This window comes from Telmatherina bonti (assembly GCF_933228915.1).
Source record: "Telmatherina bonti genome assembly, chromosome: 17".
Taxonomy (NCBI): Eukaryota; Metazoa; Chordata; class Actinopteri; order Atheriniformes; family Telmatherinidae; genus Telmatherina; species Telmatherina bonti.
The window spans coordinates 13,259,548-13,276,613 of NC_136615.1; the positions used below are offsets into that span (position 1 = coordinate 13,259,548).

At 38.5% G+C, this 17,066-nt stretch overlaps 1 protein-coding gene across 5 annotated transcripts in view; it reads right to left on the minus strand.

The window, feature by feature from the left end:
• Positions 1–17,066, minus strand: part of dab2ipb (DAB2 interacting protein b) — a 144,639-nt gene that overhangs the window by 72,421 nt on the left and 55,152 nt on the right. For 4 of the 5 annotated variants that reach the window (XM_079256589.1, XM_079256586.1, XM_079256585.1 and 1 more), the window contains exons 2-3: positions 12,653–12,771; positions 5,204–5,322 (exon numbers count right to left, since the gene is read on the minus strand). In XM_079256589.1, the coding sequence (XP_079112715.1) occupies positions 5,204–5,322; positions 12,653–12,771 (238 nt within the window). The remainder of the gene's footprint in view (positions 1–5,203; positions 5,323–12,652; positions 12,772–17,066) is intronic. The other variant, XM_079256587.1, reaches the window with a different exon arrangement.

The following is a 17,066-nucleotide window of genomic DNA, read 5'->3' on the forward strand; positions in this document are numbered from 1 at the left end:
CAACCTACACCTGCAGTGGTCGGTATTATGTAAAAAAAAAAACAAAATAAAAAACAACAAAATAAAGTTTATCAGAATGAAAAACTGTTTTCTGTCTCGTACTGACAAAAGAAAGAAGAAAAAGTCAGTGTTATAACATTGTAATACAGAAGCTAAATTCGCTTAGAGCAGCTCAGTCTTCCTGCTGAGTTCCTGGAGTCACCAGGCCCAAAATATGAAGAAATAACCTGGACAATATTCTTTCTTTAGTCATCAAATAAAAGCTGTGCTCAGTTAAGCCAAAGAGTCATAAATATGTGATTTTGTTAAGATGAGGTTTACAAGTAACTTGAACTGTTACTGTATAAACAGAATACTGCTGCTAAAAGTTGTTTGTATGTTGAGTGTTTGTAAACAAAAAGTTACTGTATTTTCCTCAAATTGAAGTAATTTTAAAGGAAAAGGAATCTCGTTTCAACTTTTGCCCAAAGGAGCAAAACAATGAAATGAATTGGAATTAAAATGTTTCATTGTCGCCTGGTACTAAAATGAGAGGAAATTAAAAAGTATGTGATTGATTGTCGCAGCAAGGTGTTGTTTTTTTTTTTGTTTTTTTTTAAAAATAAAGAAAGAAAAAAAGATGAAAAGACTAGTGGAGGGAGGGAGAGACGGACATCCATCTATAAATCCAATAAAGTGATGACATTTAGAGTTATTAAATTCTGTAAACGTTCCCTAGGTGATCTGACCGCAATATCGTTTCCTCCATTTTTTTTTCCTTCTTTTTCTTTCTCTCTTTCCCTTCTTCCATCTGAAATAAATGTTAGTCCTGGACAATGATTAAACTTTTTGATCCTGATTAATTTTGCCATCATATGGCACAAGACAAACAAAATGAAGGAATGAACACAAAAAACATAAATGAGGTGCCCCTCCAACACACGCACACACACACACACACACACACACACACACACACCAATCAAATAGCAGTAATTATTCAATAGGAATTGACTGCTATGAAAAGAAAAAAAAAAGATACAGAATATGTTGGCCGACACCGACACACCCAGTTTGCTGTCATTTGCTTCCTTTTTAGTGAAAGTCTTGCTTATTTCAGGAAGACATACAAACTGGATTACATCATGTAACTGTAGCAAGAGCTGACATTCTGGCCTCCTGCATTCACTTAATGAATGCAACAATTGTTTTCCACATTTCAACACATCCAGAGTGATGCAACACAGCGGTAAACGTGACCCAGTTTCAATCATTTAAGTCTGCGTGCTGCTGGTGTTTAAACACACAAACGCACTTTAATTTTTGCTTTGTTGTCTGCTTTTACTTAAATATGTGGTTTATATGATTTGCAAATGGTTGTATGTGCCCCTACTGTTTTAATGTCTAAACAGGATTTCAGAGCATTACAGAACCGAGGTTATGCCCTTTGTGCAGTTCTGAGAACTGATGTGAGTTTTCAATAACCTGAAAAGACATTTTGGAACAATACTCCCAATAGATCCAACTATTTTTGAAGGAAAAAACAACTGAAGAAGGAGAAATATTCTATTCAAAGAGACAAAGTCTTTGCAACAGGATAGTTGTGAACCAATATTTAGCTGGTAATACTAACCGTACACCTTAGTGTTATAAAGAGGACTGATCTTCTATCATCTATACCATCAGAGATTTTCCAATGCACAGTTTCCCAGAACCTTCTAGAAATCAGTTCAGTTATCTCTGAGTTTTCAGTTGACATCTGAGTGTTGACAAGGAAGGCCACAGTTGAGTTGGATTTATACCCTGAAAGGCTGGTTGCAGGGTTAATGCCGCAGACTCCCTCTAAGTGCACAGAGGCCTAATGTGCACCTCCTCCAGACCTAACATGCACCCCTGCTATGCACCATGGAACTTCATTCTGATTGGTCAGATTGTGATTACATGTTTCCAGAACATGGATATTTATTTAGTTACAGATGAAGAATCACAAGCACAGAATAACAATTAGTTGGGTTTCATTAAACTCCGGCTGAGGCCTCAAAAACCCACAACTATTACTTTAATTTGGTAAAAGGGCCGTACTGATATATATATATATATATATATATATATATATATATATATATATATATATATATATATATATATATAGAGAGAGAGAGAGAGAGAGAGAGAGAGAGAGAGAGAGAGAGAGAGAGAGAGAGAGAGAGAGAAAGAGAGACATACATACACACACATTATATTTGTGCAATTACTTACTAAGAATGAATAAATAATCCTGCAAATAATCCACTGCCAGAACTTCACTTTACTCACAGTAATATTAGTTTGTTTGACCAGGGCATGGAAAATCTTGTAGATCAAAGCAAGCACTCTTATCTGTATCTGCAAAGTAAAAGTGCAGATCAGGTGGGAAAGAAGCTGCTTCTTTAGTTCGGGTCAGCTGATCTTTGACACACAAGCTGATCAGCAGGCAGCGAGCAACAGACAAGTTATGATCAGGTCAGTGCATAAAACACATAGTGACCTAAGGATTTTGTAGTCATATGAAGTGAATTTAATAAAACGTGGACCTTCTGGACATAAAAAATTAGATTAAATGTAAAATAATGTGCTGAGAAAACCTGCAAGAAAAACAATTGGCAGGCTGTTTAAAGCATAGCAGGATCACGATGCAAAGCACAGACATTTTACATTTACTGTAGCTTAGTAAGGAGATGCTTTCATTAAAGTCTATTAAAGTTTATTAAAGTCAAACCATGCATTTAATATCTAACCCTCACAAGACAGTTCAGTGAAAATTTGTTGGGGCAATTTTGGTTCAGATGGGACTGTAACTTTATTCGTTAGCATGGAAATCTTTCTTATAGCACAACCATACACACCTGCAGACTCATGGCAGGTAGATCAACTAAAAACTATTAAAATCCTAATGCCATCATCTGGTCTCCCTTAACAGCGTACACAATGTTTTAATATTCTTATCAGTGTAGTATTTGGCAAGTACCAAGTACAGATGGTAACAATACTTAAAATTAGACATCATGTTATTATCTCGAGGTGAAATCAATTCAGGAATCCTAAAATCCTAATAATTTCTGTGGGGGTGTGTGTACACATTAAAGAATCTCTGCTTTGCTCCTGATACATGTGTTCAGTGAGTCTCCCGCCACTGATTAATATTGATGAATTTTTCATTGTTAAAGTCCAGCTGTTCCTGTTCTGCAGGTCCTGCTCCTGAGACTCCCTCAGGCTACAAGGCCTGACAAGCTCATCGCTGTGATCAAACACTGGAAATGTATGTGTGTGCATTCTGTGCTCTAACACACCCTGCATTTCTGATCATTACATATATGATCAGAAATAATAATAATTAGATAGATATAATACATATATATACATATATATACTCCTTCCTGTAAGTTAAAATCTGTATTTGTGCTCACATGGGAATTCTCGTCTAGTTTTCTCCTTCTCCTCTCTCTACCTCTTCTGTATCACATCATCCCTCTTCCACCAGCTCCCATGTCTGTCCTCCAATCCTGTGTTTTGTGCCCTCTGGGAAGATGCTCGCAGCCTGACAGCGAGTGTCACTGACTCATCTCACTGCGCATCACTTCCTCATTCTACATCTGTTTATATTTAACATAAAGTCATACACAGATTTATGCTCCATAACATTTTCATAGAATCTCAGCAACAAACTGGTATTTCGCTTTTTCTTCTATTTCATTCAAATCTAAGACACCCGAAATGATATATTTGCATATCTGGAGTTAGATGAGTTTTTCTAAGAGTTTAAAAACATATGAAAAATTAGAGAATAAAACAGAAGGCCCGTGGGTCTGAAAATGGATGAAGAGTGGTGGAATTACAGATGGTATAAGGAGAAAAAGAACCAGAAAACGAGTAGAAGTGGAGGGGGGATTGAGATGAGACAAGATACAGCAGCAAAGAGGAGGAGCTGAGCTTATTTTGTCCAACTGAACCCGAGGAGCAGTTCACAGCGTTCCAAATGGAACAATTGCTAGTGTTCCTTTGTGATACTCTGACAGTGATGTTAATGCCTCATTAAAACTACGAAGCGAGGCAGTAACTCAGCTCCAACTTTGGGAATGAAAAGCCATATAACATCTCCTCAAACGCAGCACCTTCTTTAATTAAAGCCCGCAGATGGGCATCTTGGCTTTTTCCCAGAGACAGAGGAGATAGTCGTGGGGAGTGATAGCTTTTAGTTGTGCATGCGTAAAAAAAAAAAAAAAAAAAAGACCATCAAAAACCTGCAGTGAAGCAGGAAGTGTGGTTACAGGACAGCATAGCCTGGACTGGAATCCTAATTGAGCTCGTTATGCAGGCGGGGGGCAAATGTTTGCCAAGCAGCTGAACATCTGAGGAAACTGATAGAAGTTAGCATGAACTGGCAATTTTCACAGTCGGAAGCAATAGATTAAGATGTTTGGAGAGGGTTTAACATGCAGTAGATCTGTGCATTGAAGACTGGTGCGTGTGCATCCTCCTGGAGTTATGCCAAAACACTGCCATATTCATTTTTCCAGCATCACAACCCCAGCTAACAATTTCCATTTGTGTCCACTGCATTATTTTCGACCCTTATCTAAAATAAGCAAACATAAACCTAACCATTAAAAGACAGCATGAAATATGATGCAGATTAACTGGCAGAAAGGAAATGGGTTTATGTTTGTTGCTGAGGTGTTTACATGACAGCTTCGTGACCCACTCCAGGGACGAGGGTTAATTTAGCTCCAGACTGTGTGCTTGTGCTTGACTGAATTTGGGATAATTCAACTTGGAAACTCCCACCTCTTTGTTGGTGAAGCGTTTTAGGTTGTTAAACATGTATATCTCATATCATGCCTTATCTAGGAACCAGTGTGTGGACATACCTGGATGTCTCAATATTTTGTTTATTTATGACTACAGCTCATATTTAAGGCTGTTGTGATGATGTCCTCTGTTCTGGATGATGTGAGTTCAACCAAATCAGAGAATCTCTGTTGTATTTATTAGGACGCTCCTTGATGATGGTTTAGCATTTTCAGCGTTATGAGACCTTTAACTCAAAAAAAGCTTTGCATCTCACAAAGAATCCCACGGGTTTGCAAAAGAGAGGGACTCAAATGGTGCACCACCTTCATCAACAAATGTGTTGCAGAGAGGCTCCTGTGGACAAAATTAATCTTGCATCGATACAAACAATCACCTGTCGTTGTCGACGCTCCTGAAACCAGGAAGGATGTGTCTGAAGCTGGAGTTCCGATCGAGTTTGGGTTGGCTCTTGGTGCGTTTTATGGAACCCTTCAGCCGTCGACTTAGGAAGCCCTGATGGAGAAAGAAAAAAATAAATATACAGTGTTGCTGCCAGACGTGCCAATCATTCTGTTGGACTTAGCAGCATGGCAAGACATGAATATCAACATGTCCGCTGCACATCTGAAATTCAAGGAGACCAGAGTACTTACAGCTAGTAGCTAAAAGGTAATAATTGCCAATAAATTGGGACAACTTTGATTCTAAATATGTCCTGATATAAAACTATCAGCAACCTCTGAAACACACAAATAAGACACTGACCAAGATTTTTAATGAGCTATTTGAAGAAAACAGGAAAAAAAGTGGACATGTATTATTAATGCTTCTCTAATTACACCAATCGTGATACTTTTTGCTGTGAATTTATCACTTTTCTCGTTTTTCTTTGTCTAAGTTAGAGTGTTTGCTCCCAACATCTGCAATCACACTCCCCCAAGCACCTTGCCATCTCCATGGCAACTGTTGGCTGGTATTAGGAGCGAGAGCCTATGAACAAATGAGATGAAGAGTGCAAAAATGCAAGATGCTGCAAGTTTGGAGAGACGGCCTGAACATATGCAGTTTTACTTTTAAATTTCACCACAAGACAGGAATAAAGAAACAAACAAAAAAAAAAAAGGATGCTGAACGGTAAGCACTGCAGCTCAGGTCTATTTTAATTCCAATCCTAAAAAAAGACAAACACAAAAGCACTTTCCAGAAACACACAGAGAAAATCACGTAATAACACACCATATCTACAATATTGTGCATTAACCTTCTGCCATCCTCATACATGCACATCTTGCACATGGCAGCAACAGGCAAACAGCACAGTGAAAAGACCTCCCTCCATCCATTCAGACCATTAACACACTTGTATAATAATTACCACCTACAGTGTGAATAGGTCTCCCTCGGCTAGAATGGAACAGGGATAATTGGAGAGTGACTTCCACACAGTTTGGCAGCTGATCACAGAGCAGTCTGAGTATCCCGATGAACAGCACCTGTCATCAGGAGGCACTCTGGCCTGGGAACAAAAGACTAGCCCATGTCAGCATACCTTCGTTGATGCCAGTAATGACTGTTTACCATCAATGTGTGCACACATGAAATGAGATGATACCTTAATGCTTGGCAAATTTAAGTAGGACTTTTTAAATCAGTACTCTAAAAACATTGCATTTCTGAGCATGCTGTTGGCGAACAGCTCAAAGCAAATTGCAGAGAGCTGCTAAAAAAAAAATAGAACTGCTTCACTGGGAATGCTTGAGTAAAATGGGGGAATTAAAGACCAAAACAGGCAGTATGAAAAAAAGAAAAAAAATACAGGCTCAATGTTTCCCATGAAGCCTGTTTTCCTCCACAAAGGTCTCTTGCTTCATGTGGGGAACTTTTATAAAGCGTGAGAAAATGACTCAGTGATTTACACAGTGATAAAAACATGCATTGCTAGCTGAGACACAGATTTTAAAAGATATGGAAATGGAACAGTTTCGAATAGTCTAACTAAAGAAGTGTGTCATTGTAGCTGGGAGGTCCAACAATGAGCACAACTACACTGCAGAAAGAGAGCTTCTTTTTGTAAAACGCCATGCATTCTCTTCATGACAGTGACAGGACGTTGCAGGACAGAATCTTGGCTGATCTTTGTGCATAGCGGGAAGGCCTCGACTGGCCTAAACTCAGGCAGCGGTGCTTTTAAAACAGGTAGGAAATCACAGTGTGGGCTCAGGAACAGCTCTTAAGCCCTCTGAGGCTTTGTGTCCACATCATGCAGTATAAAACCACAGACAGAAGAAAAGAGCAGCAGCAAGCATGGATTGTTCTACTTCTCTTAAACTCCCACTTTTTTCTTTTGCACAGCTTCTTCATGTTTGCCACTACTTTAACATCACTGCTTTCACTCTTGTAAGCAATAACGTAGATGAGAAATAGCTCTGGATGCATCATTAGTTAAACTTCTGTACATTTCAGACACAAGCCTATTTATAGGAGCAAATAACTAACAATATTGTTTGTTGACATGCTGACATGACTTGAAGTGTCCTGCTGGTGGTTTTTGGCAACTAACAAACTGTTAAGCACTGCTGTCACAATCCCAGCAGTCCTCGGGGCAGGTGAGAGAACCTAAAAACAAAATATCACATTAGGATAGAAAATTATTCTAATCATTACAGCATGCAGGATCAAAAGAGAAGGGACGTTGACAGAAATGAAAATGAGAATGAAATGAGAAATACTTTATTTATCCTAAAGGGAAATTAAAGTGGTGTTGTAGTGTGTTTTTTTTCTAAATAAAACAATAATACTAAGATTGTGCTTTGTCCCAGAGGGCAGTGGCTTCTTTGATACCTTTATGTCTTACCAAAGCCTCACACTGAACACAACCATTATTCGAAACTGTTCCATTTCCATATCTTTTAAAATCTGTGTCTCAGCTAGCTATGTTTCTTTTGCCGTGTTGTGTGAAGGATGTGAAGACTCATCCATGATTTAAAATGTCATATAAAATGTCCATTATTTAAAGGTCATCCATACATACATATTAAAGGCTGCCATGATTAATAAAAATGAGAATATCACATTTTGCTACAAAATAAAAGCTGAAAAACACGCAGAGGTATCATTATAAAACATTTTAAACAATCCCTGTGTTCCATGCGATAGACTGGACCGTGGTCATGAGTTGGAATAGGAAAATATACGGATGAATGTCTACTGCAGGAATAATGATTAGACTTTTCTGCTTTGTCCCTCTTAATTACGCTAAATCTGACACTACAGATGGGTTTCTGTTGCATTTAGTTTAGCGATTCCTCCATTTTGGCTTCTTTGACAACATCACAGCCAATCTGAGAAAAAGCAAGAGATTTTGGCTTCACCAGAAAAATATGGCACTGCCTAAAGAAACTAATAGCACCCACACATATACCCAACACTTAAACTATACGTTTCCACCTATACTTATTTAAAAACCCCTCCAAAGTCAAAACAATTCCACCCTTCTTCATCGTAACCCCTGGGGAGTGTGTTCGCCTGCTGATGCTGGTATATTCTCAGCTACCAAATTAAAATGTTTCTCTTGTGTGTATCTGTAGAAGTAAGGCGGTGAACACAAACCTGTCCCTTAGGCAAAATGAACTGATAAGTGGCTGCTCATTTAGCTTCTCCACTTGGCTCACCCAGACGGATAGACTCAAAAGAACAAGGTGAAACAGAAAAGATGCATGTCTATTTTCTGGCTTTCTGCATCCCCTGTTCTCACTCTTATCCTAAGTGGAGAGGTGTATAAGACATCAAAAACAGAGCATGCAGAACTGATGCTAGTATTTATACCATATGAGTATGTACGTCTCATATGAGAAGATCAAAAAAAAAAAAGAATGAACAGAAATGGAGATGTGAGCAGTAAAAACAAACCGAGATATGACAGCATCGGCTGCGACGGTGGGATGACCTATGGGAGGAGGAAAATGGAAAAATTTGAGCACGATGTGGAGGTGGCAGAGCATGAGTTGATAGTAGAAGCAACGGAAGAAAACTAAATGAGGAGGAAAGCGGCGCAAAAAAAAAAAAACCCCGGCAAACTAGTGACAAGGTTGCCATGGATAAGGGCTCAGCAGAGCATGGACATAGCTGCAGAGAGAAGTGAAACAAAGGATGGTCAAATACAAAAGAATTAACTTTGTCGCTCCCTGTGGAGTGTATTCTGATTACTTTTGTCTCGACACGTTTCCGTGGTGCATGGAACTGATAATAAGCAGCTCATGGTTCAGACTGAAAAGATGCTGCGGTAGGAAACTATTCTGGCTCCCATCATGTCTTCCTGCATGAGATCAGTTATTAAAAAGAAAAAAATTGCTTCAGTGAATTGCACATTATGTCACCATCACGCAGGGTGGTTGGAAAAATAAAAACGCTCTCATTGGGCTCTTTGTATCTTGGTATCATCTACAAACTCTCAGGTTTCCACTTATGTATATTTGAGATTTAAATCAAAATGTTTGACATTGTCTCCGGTAATGTACAAAGCAGTCTTCCTTAATTAAACGACTTAATTTCCGAATAACTCGGACAGGACAGGATTTAATCCTTTATTAGGAGACGGTGGTTATGCCCTGGCCACCTGATTAATAACACTACTGAGCAACCTTCAGCCTCAGCAGGAGGTTTTATTTCATCAAATGCACCCCTCCTCAGTTGGTGCAGCGCATCTGACAAGGACGTGTGTTTGTTATTTAGTGTTTTGACATAGCAGGTAGTAATGTCCATAGTAGGCTATGTAAAAAAAAGATGAAACCACTTCCTTCTTTAGACTCTGTACATCCTGATGCGCTCATGAGAGCATCAGGATGATTAATGGTGATTGATTGTTCAATTAATCTAATAATTGTTTACTTTGTAAGAATTTGATAATAAAAATGGCTGCAGGTTTTCTGCTAATCAGCTGACTAAGCGACAGCAGTGAAAGCTGCTTTCACCTGTGCTTTCAGCTATGTTGACTAATATTGTAGTGATGATGATTTTGTGCTGAAAAATACAGTTTTCCTCCTCATATTAACAATTTTCACGCACATTTTATTTGCACAGGTTACTTTATGCATATGGATGTGCATCTACACTAAGCCAACCTAACATTTCATCCTTTCTACACACAGTGAATTAAACAAAATCATTAAAACGGAGTGTGTGCCGTGGAATTTTAAGCATCATAAAATATGTAAAATGTGGCTCTGGATTACTTTCCTTCTAAACTGGCCATGTTGCTGTCAGAAAATGCAACAAATTGGTGCAATAGAAGTAAAGACAACATTAAATGTAAAGACTCCGAATTACTATGTGTACCTTATGTTCATATAATTGTTTGAATAGTTTATTTGGGTAAATTAAAACACTATCTGCAACTATATTTATGATGGCAATATATATTAATTAATCAGTGACAGGGCATTTCTGAGCATGTTTTTCTTGAAAATAACTAGTTTTCTGCATTGTTTGACCTTTTTGTTTTGACAAATCCACAGGACCACATCAACAGGAGGCACTACAGAACAGGTTTCCAGTAAAAAAAAAAAGGGGGGGGGAATAATCCATGAACAGGTGCACTAGCGTCTGCCTCGCAACAAAGGAGAATTTGATTGTTGACAGAAAATATCAAGTGCCACATCAATTTTTTTCACACTGCAACTGGGCTCTTTCTTCATAAGTGTGTGTGTGTGTGTGCGTGTGTGTGCAAGTGCAAAGCAAACTTGCATGCACATGATTGTAACCTCAGCTTGTCCAAGTCTATTAAACCAAAACTCAAAGTTCAGCTCAGTTTTTATCACTGTGCTTCTTCTTTTTTTTTATTTCTTTGCTCATGAAATTAAAGTAAATGCTTGCAACACTTCCAGGTAATTCCAGGCAATTCCAGGCTTCCTTAACAGCGGCTGATAGAATCAGTGTCTGGACAATCAGCAGGGTGTTCCCTGCTTCCACAACAACCTCTCCTGTCCTCCTCTTGCAATGCTTGATGAAAACAAGCCACTTATACTTTCCAATTGGACCTCCTGCTATTATCTGAGAAAAGATGGAAGGTGGGGAGAGTGGAAAGAGGCAGAGATTGGACAAGACGCTAAGTTGCAACGGAGAATCAATCCAGTCAGCAATGGCAATCAGCAGGACGTAGACTTAGATAAGTTGTGTTTGTCTGCTATTTAAACAAGCCATAGATAAGAGAAAGTGCAGAATTGAAATTTTGAAAATAAAGATTTTAGTTTTCTTCAGTGCCTTCTGATAAAAAGCAGCTTTTTTTGAGAGAAGCTGGGAGAATGTGTTGGTGTGTGTGCATATATGCATGGCACTCCTTATGTGTATGCAGATAGTGAATCCAGTCTTTGCAAACACAGGAAAGAAAAACATTGTGACAGATTTAGCTCAAGGCCGAGGAAGAGTGCTTCAGATGTCACCACAACTCTTTTCACTGAAAGGAAAAAAGCATAGAGAGGTTTGTCACAGCAAGAAATACGAAGGTTTGGATTTCAATGTTTTTGGCTGTTTCATATTCGCACCTTATCTGTTCGCTTCACGCCAAACACTCATCTATCTACATGCAGAATCTACTGCATGTTCCCTGCCTTACATGTGTCAGTGTTGGAGAATTGTTTTTCACCTTTAATTTAAATAAAAACCCATTGAAATAGAGCAAAACTTCATTAAAAATTCCAACAATAATGTGTAAAATGAAGACGGAATCTTAACTGTGATACCACCACAGACCAGAAGGGGGCACCATAAGGAAACATGCAGGTTATGTTCAAATAATTTCTGGGTAACATTTGCTTTGCTATGCAAGAAGTCTTTACAGCTAATTAGAATTAAGCTCACGTTTGTGAATTAATATGGTCACGTGACCTCCTCAGAGAGGATGACTTTGCTGTAGTGCTCCTCCCGCCCTCCATCCGCTAGAGAGTAAAAGAAGCTGCTTATAAGACAGGTAATCAATAAGCAGCCCTCTTATTTGAACCTGTAAGTCTCCTATAGGTTTTCTCTTCTTGATTTCTCTGTTTTATGCATTTTATTTCTTTGTATTCATTAAATCCTGATCATGTGATAGTGAAAAAAAAAAACAATACTAATGTTTAGTGTTGAAGTATAAAAACATTTTTACTCTCTTTCCAGGGATACTGAACTATCTTTTCGTGTATGTGTGAGCCTGCAAAGCCACTAAAAAGGCTTAAATGGAAAAGTTACTTTGTGAGAGATGAACTGCTTGTGGCCCCACCAAGCAGTTGGGTGTTTATGCTTCACTTCAGGACTGTCAGCTCCCCACTCGTTATTTAATAATGGAAATGTGCTATGCTAATTGCTAATTACTGTAAAATTGATGACTTGTGGTGGAATTTTTTGCTTCATTGACCGACTGTTTATCTGTTGAATTAAACATGGATGGAAACGTCGCAGACATATGACTGAGGAGGGAGAGCTCTGTGTTTGTGTTTGACAGCAGAGACTGTGCAGAGTGAACACCATTGCTGTGTGTGTGTGTGTGTGTGTGTGTGTGTGTGTGTGTGTGTGTGTGTGTGTGTGTGTGTGTGTGCGCGCAGGTGTTAGAGTATGTAAATGTTTGCTTTTCTGAAGCTTGTCACTCATGGATGACGCATTGTGCTGGATGTAAACCCAACATTTGGAGGTGTGTGATCTGCAGACATCGAACATTAAAGACTCCAACCCCCCTGCTGCTAAGCATACTTTTCAGAGTGGCACGGCTCCATCTGAACACCAGTCTCCTGAAATCAATGATGTACAAAATGCAGCTCACTAAGGCAGAGAGTTATGGAGAGAGAAGACAGACAATACATAAAAGCAGACTCACAGTACTCACGGTGACTCTGAAAGGCGTGGCGGCCGTGGATGTTGGCTCCATGGTGGCTGTGGTCTTGTCTGAGGAGCCTGGCATGCTGCGTCGGCGTCCCGTCCTCTCTGGAGGAGACTCTGCAGAGACAATTTATGTTGATAAGTGATCCTGCTGTTTAAAATTGGAGGGATTATCTTCACATATGCTAACAAACAAAAAACAAGCTCTGATATTTCTTGTGTATAAAGGGGAAGAATTTGGTTTGTATAAAGTATTAATCTATGCAGGTGAAACATGAATCACCACCTCCACATTAAACCAATTATCTCATTTGTTTCCACCATATAAAGTGTTGATTGGTGAATGTAACAAGTGTATTTTTATCTTTTGAGAGAACACAGCTTCTGCTTGTAGTGTAACATAAGCATGAACTGGTTCTCTTTTCCAATTTCACAGCTAAACCTAAGTGTGATGTTGATATTTTTGTCAAACTCAATTAAGGAATCATATTTTGTAATATGTCCTGTTACATTTTTGGTCCTGAGATAATCTTGCTTTAATGTTTATACAAGTTATCAATCTTAAAACTCACAATTTGCGTTGAGTTGTATTTATTTGAATCCAGAAGTGAGTTTAAACAACACATCAGGTAAACAATACCAACATTTCTAAACAGGAATGACATCAAACTGAGCAGCAAATATGGAAAATATATAACTGGAATTAAAAATGATTTAAAGGTACCATTTAAAGGTGACTCATGTTCATTTAAACCTTGAAACTGTTTGATTCTTTAACGTCCCAAATAGTTAAGAAAATGTAATTAAAACAGGGGTGACCTTGCGTTATGATTATTTAAATATAATGTTTAGCTCCAAAGTGTAAATTAAAAGATTGTTTCTTTTTTTTTTTCTTTTCAAAAGTTCTCATTTTAAAACATAAAATGTTGTTTTTTAAATATTTTTTCAAAGGAAAAAAAAGAAGTCTGAATGATGTACAAGTCATTGCTTTTTGTTTTCATTAATCTTTTTATACAACATTTCAACCTGTCACCTTGAAGTATTTCAGGTTCTTCAAAATTTTTCATTTCTGCTTTTGAATTCCACATTTTTTAACGCAACATTTGACAACTTTCTGACCTTAAAGCTGCTTCTAACTCGTTTACCTGGCAAACCAGCATTCATTATGCACATTTCTGAGGCTGTCTCGTCCCTGAAGCGACTTGGGGCTGAGAAACAGAGCTGTGCAACGTTTTTTTTTTTTTTCCAGCCCATGTGACATTATATGACAGCTGCATTTACATCACACTGTCACTTGCCAACAACTGCTGCTTCTGGCTACGCACCACGGCTGATTCAGCGAAGAAATGCAGGAGGAAATTATCATATCAAGCAAAAAAGGAAGAGAAAAAGTCACAAATCAAAAGTTGAAACAACATCAGACAGACTTTTTGTAGCTAGACCCGAGCTGAGGGAAGAGACAGGATTCGAAACAGATGCCAAAGTACAATAAAGCCTTTTATTAAATTAGTTTTTATCCTATTTGTCTTTAATACAGACTTTATATCTACATCTATATATCTATATAGCTTATGCACATCTGTATTGTATTCTATGTATTGTAATTATTTAAATGATCTTCTACATGAAATATGCTAACTAACAAATTTGCCATGCTTATCATCTATACATCTATATATCTAAAAATCTATATCTATATAGGTTTTCCCTGTACGTCATGGACACAGCCAAAAAGCATCATATCAGATCCGTATGAAAGAGACTTTGTGTGTGTGAAGACGCAGCAGTTCTGGACATGTCCAAGAGGAATGTGAGTGATGTCAGGCATGCAAGTCCTCACAAATTTCAAAAAACTATCGCTGCTGCCTGTGCGTACCAAAGTCTCACAAAAGGAACTTTTTTTCTTTTTTTTTCATTTCAGCGCATTTAAAACACTCACAAGTAGAAACTGATGAAAATAGTCTGAAAGAGAGAACAAATGCAAGGCCAGACACGGTGATCCAATCTGTTCACATTTAGAGGTCTTTGTTTGGTCACGGTATCACTCAGCTGATGTTGGATCATTTAAATGAGCTCTGCAACTGTCTGAAACTGTCTGCAACTAATGAAACAACGAGAGTAAATGTGAGGAAGAGTACAACTTCCTCACAAACTCACGCATATAAAATCCATTGCCTTTCCGTGACTTCAAACGGTATATCACTGACTTCTATCCACATCTTGCAGACTTACACAAACCCAGCCTGGCACTGCTAGACACACGAGCAGATACGAATTAATGTGGGATCTCTTTGTTAAATTCTGATTTTCAAAGAGTGATGACTAAAATCCTTCAGAACAAAGACAATGTGACAAAGAGCTGCCAACAATAGGGCATGTTAACGTACTCCACAGTGATCTGAAAATGTACCATCCACTTCTTTTTTTAAAGCTGAAACGATACAAAAGATCATCCCAAATTAGTATCAGACTTTTTGCATGCTTATCTTAGTGCTGCAGCCGTGCTCTTCTGCACGGCTCTATAACCTGCCCCATATCGGATGGAGTACTGAGCAACTCGGCTCAGGAGAGGCTGAGTCTCAAACAGTTTGAACTGGGAATGATGGGAAGGAAAGGGTTTAGAAGCCACAGTAAACGTGATCTCCCAGTTTGTCTGGTTTCCATTAATATTTCCTTAAAATTTAAGTTTTTTTCTGTGTAAACACATCAAGGTCTCAACAACATCATGAATATCTGTTGATTATATGATTTTAGAAATGTCTGCATTTAAATGTGAACACATTAAACATTAAAAAACAAACATGCAGGCACCCCAAAGTTAGCATTAAGTATGAAACTGTGTACATTTGCCTTATAAATATAATGAATGTATGCCAAAGTTAATATTTAGAGCCTCTTTAATGAGGACCACACAAGGAGATGCAATGTTTATCAGTGCTGCCCTCTATTATCCCGTCAAGCTGAGGCGCTATATTAGTTGTCTGCTGTTTAGCATACTGGCTGACTGTATTTGCTCACACTGTAATTGGAGAGTAACTGGAACACTAGTACTTCCTGCTGTGTCAACCACACATAGACATATACACAGTCTGCAACAACAGACGGCAGGTGAGCACAACATGCTTTGGAGTGGAAATTCATAATAGCTGTGATTAAGAATCTGAAGCCTCTGAGAACCGATCTATTGTCCCGTGACAGTATGTGGTCCAAGTCAAGTGTCAAGTTACAGCTGATACACATAATACATGCTCAGGAGGCTGTGAAGAGATGGGAAGATGGTTGAGTTCATGCACTTACTTAAAAATACTTCATCAGATCTTAAATATGGTACAATATTTTCAAATATTCCTTTTTTATCTTTCTTCCTTGTTGAAACAAAATGATAAGCTGTGACTGAAGCATCAGCTGCATGACAAACAGAATTTTTAACCTTTTACAAAAAAAAATAAAAATCATGGTTAAATAAGGCTGATTGAAGTAACACTCAAGACTGACTGAGTTAAGGTAGTGATGTGAATTTCTCTGCTCAGCTTCAATAACTGGACCCCTCCGGGGTTTCATTTTGTAACGGAAATCTCCCTGCAGAGCTGGCTGCTAGAGGCGCTCAAAGGAAAGCGGACGCAAAAACACGCACACAAGCACACATCGTTTTGCTGTGAAGCAACTGCTGTGTGCAAATCGCAATGCATGCTTCCACACATTGTAAGCATCTGCCTGCAAAGTATGTCCACAAGTGCATGGAAAATTTGTGCTGCCATGCCTGACTTTATAACCTCCTTCACCCTAAACGTAAACAGTAAACAGACATTTATACCCAGTAAAGTTTAAATTAAAACACAAAGTCTGATTCCTGTGGAAAACCATTTAAGAGGTGTTTTGAACAGCATGTGGGGTCCGCCATGTCGGTGTCTGCAGACACTCTTCTTTTTCTTTGAACTTGAAGCAACGCTCTCGGAGGAAAGTTTGTGTTTGGATTCTTTTATTCTTAGATCACGTCTGGCATCAGATCTAACTGGTCAATCACCTATCATCGCCTCTTAACTGCACCTTTCTTCCATTTACTCCCGAACCTCTCAAACCTTTAAACACTCCTTCCGTCTACGGCAGCTACCATAAATAGATACCAAATTTCACTCTCTTCCAAGCTGTCTCACAACTGGTCAATGGGACACCAGTGTGCAAGTGTGAGCCCTTGGGGACTAAAAAAAAAAAAAAGAGTCAAGTATTGATGATAAAAATCACCTGCGGGAGTGTACCCTGTGTGTGTCATGTGTCTGGTCAGCAGAGATAGGGACAGTGCTGTCTTGGAGTGAAAGAAACACTTTTGAACTGGCATTTTGGGGAAAATATTCACTTTCCTAGAGAGTTATTTATCTGTACATGAGGTATGAAGATAAAAACAGCAGGTGGTT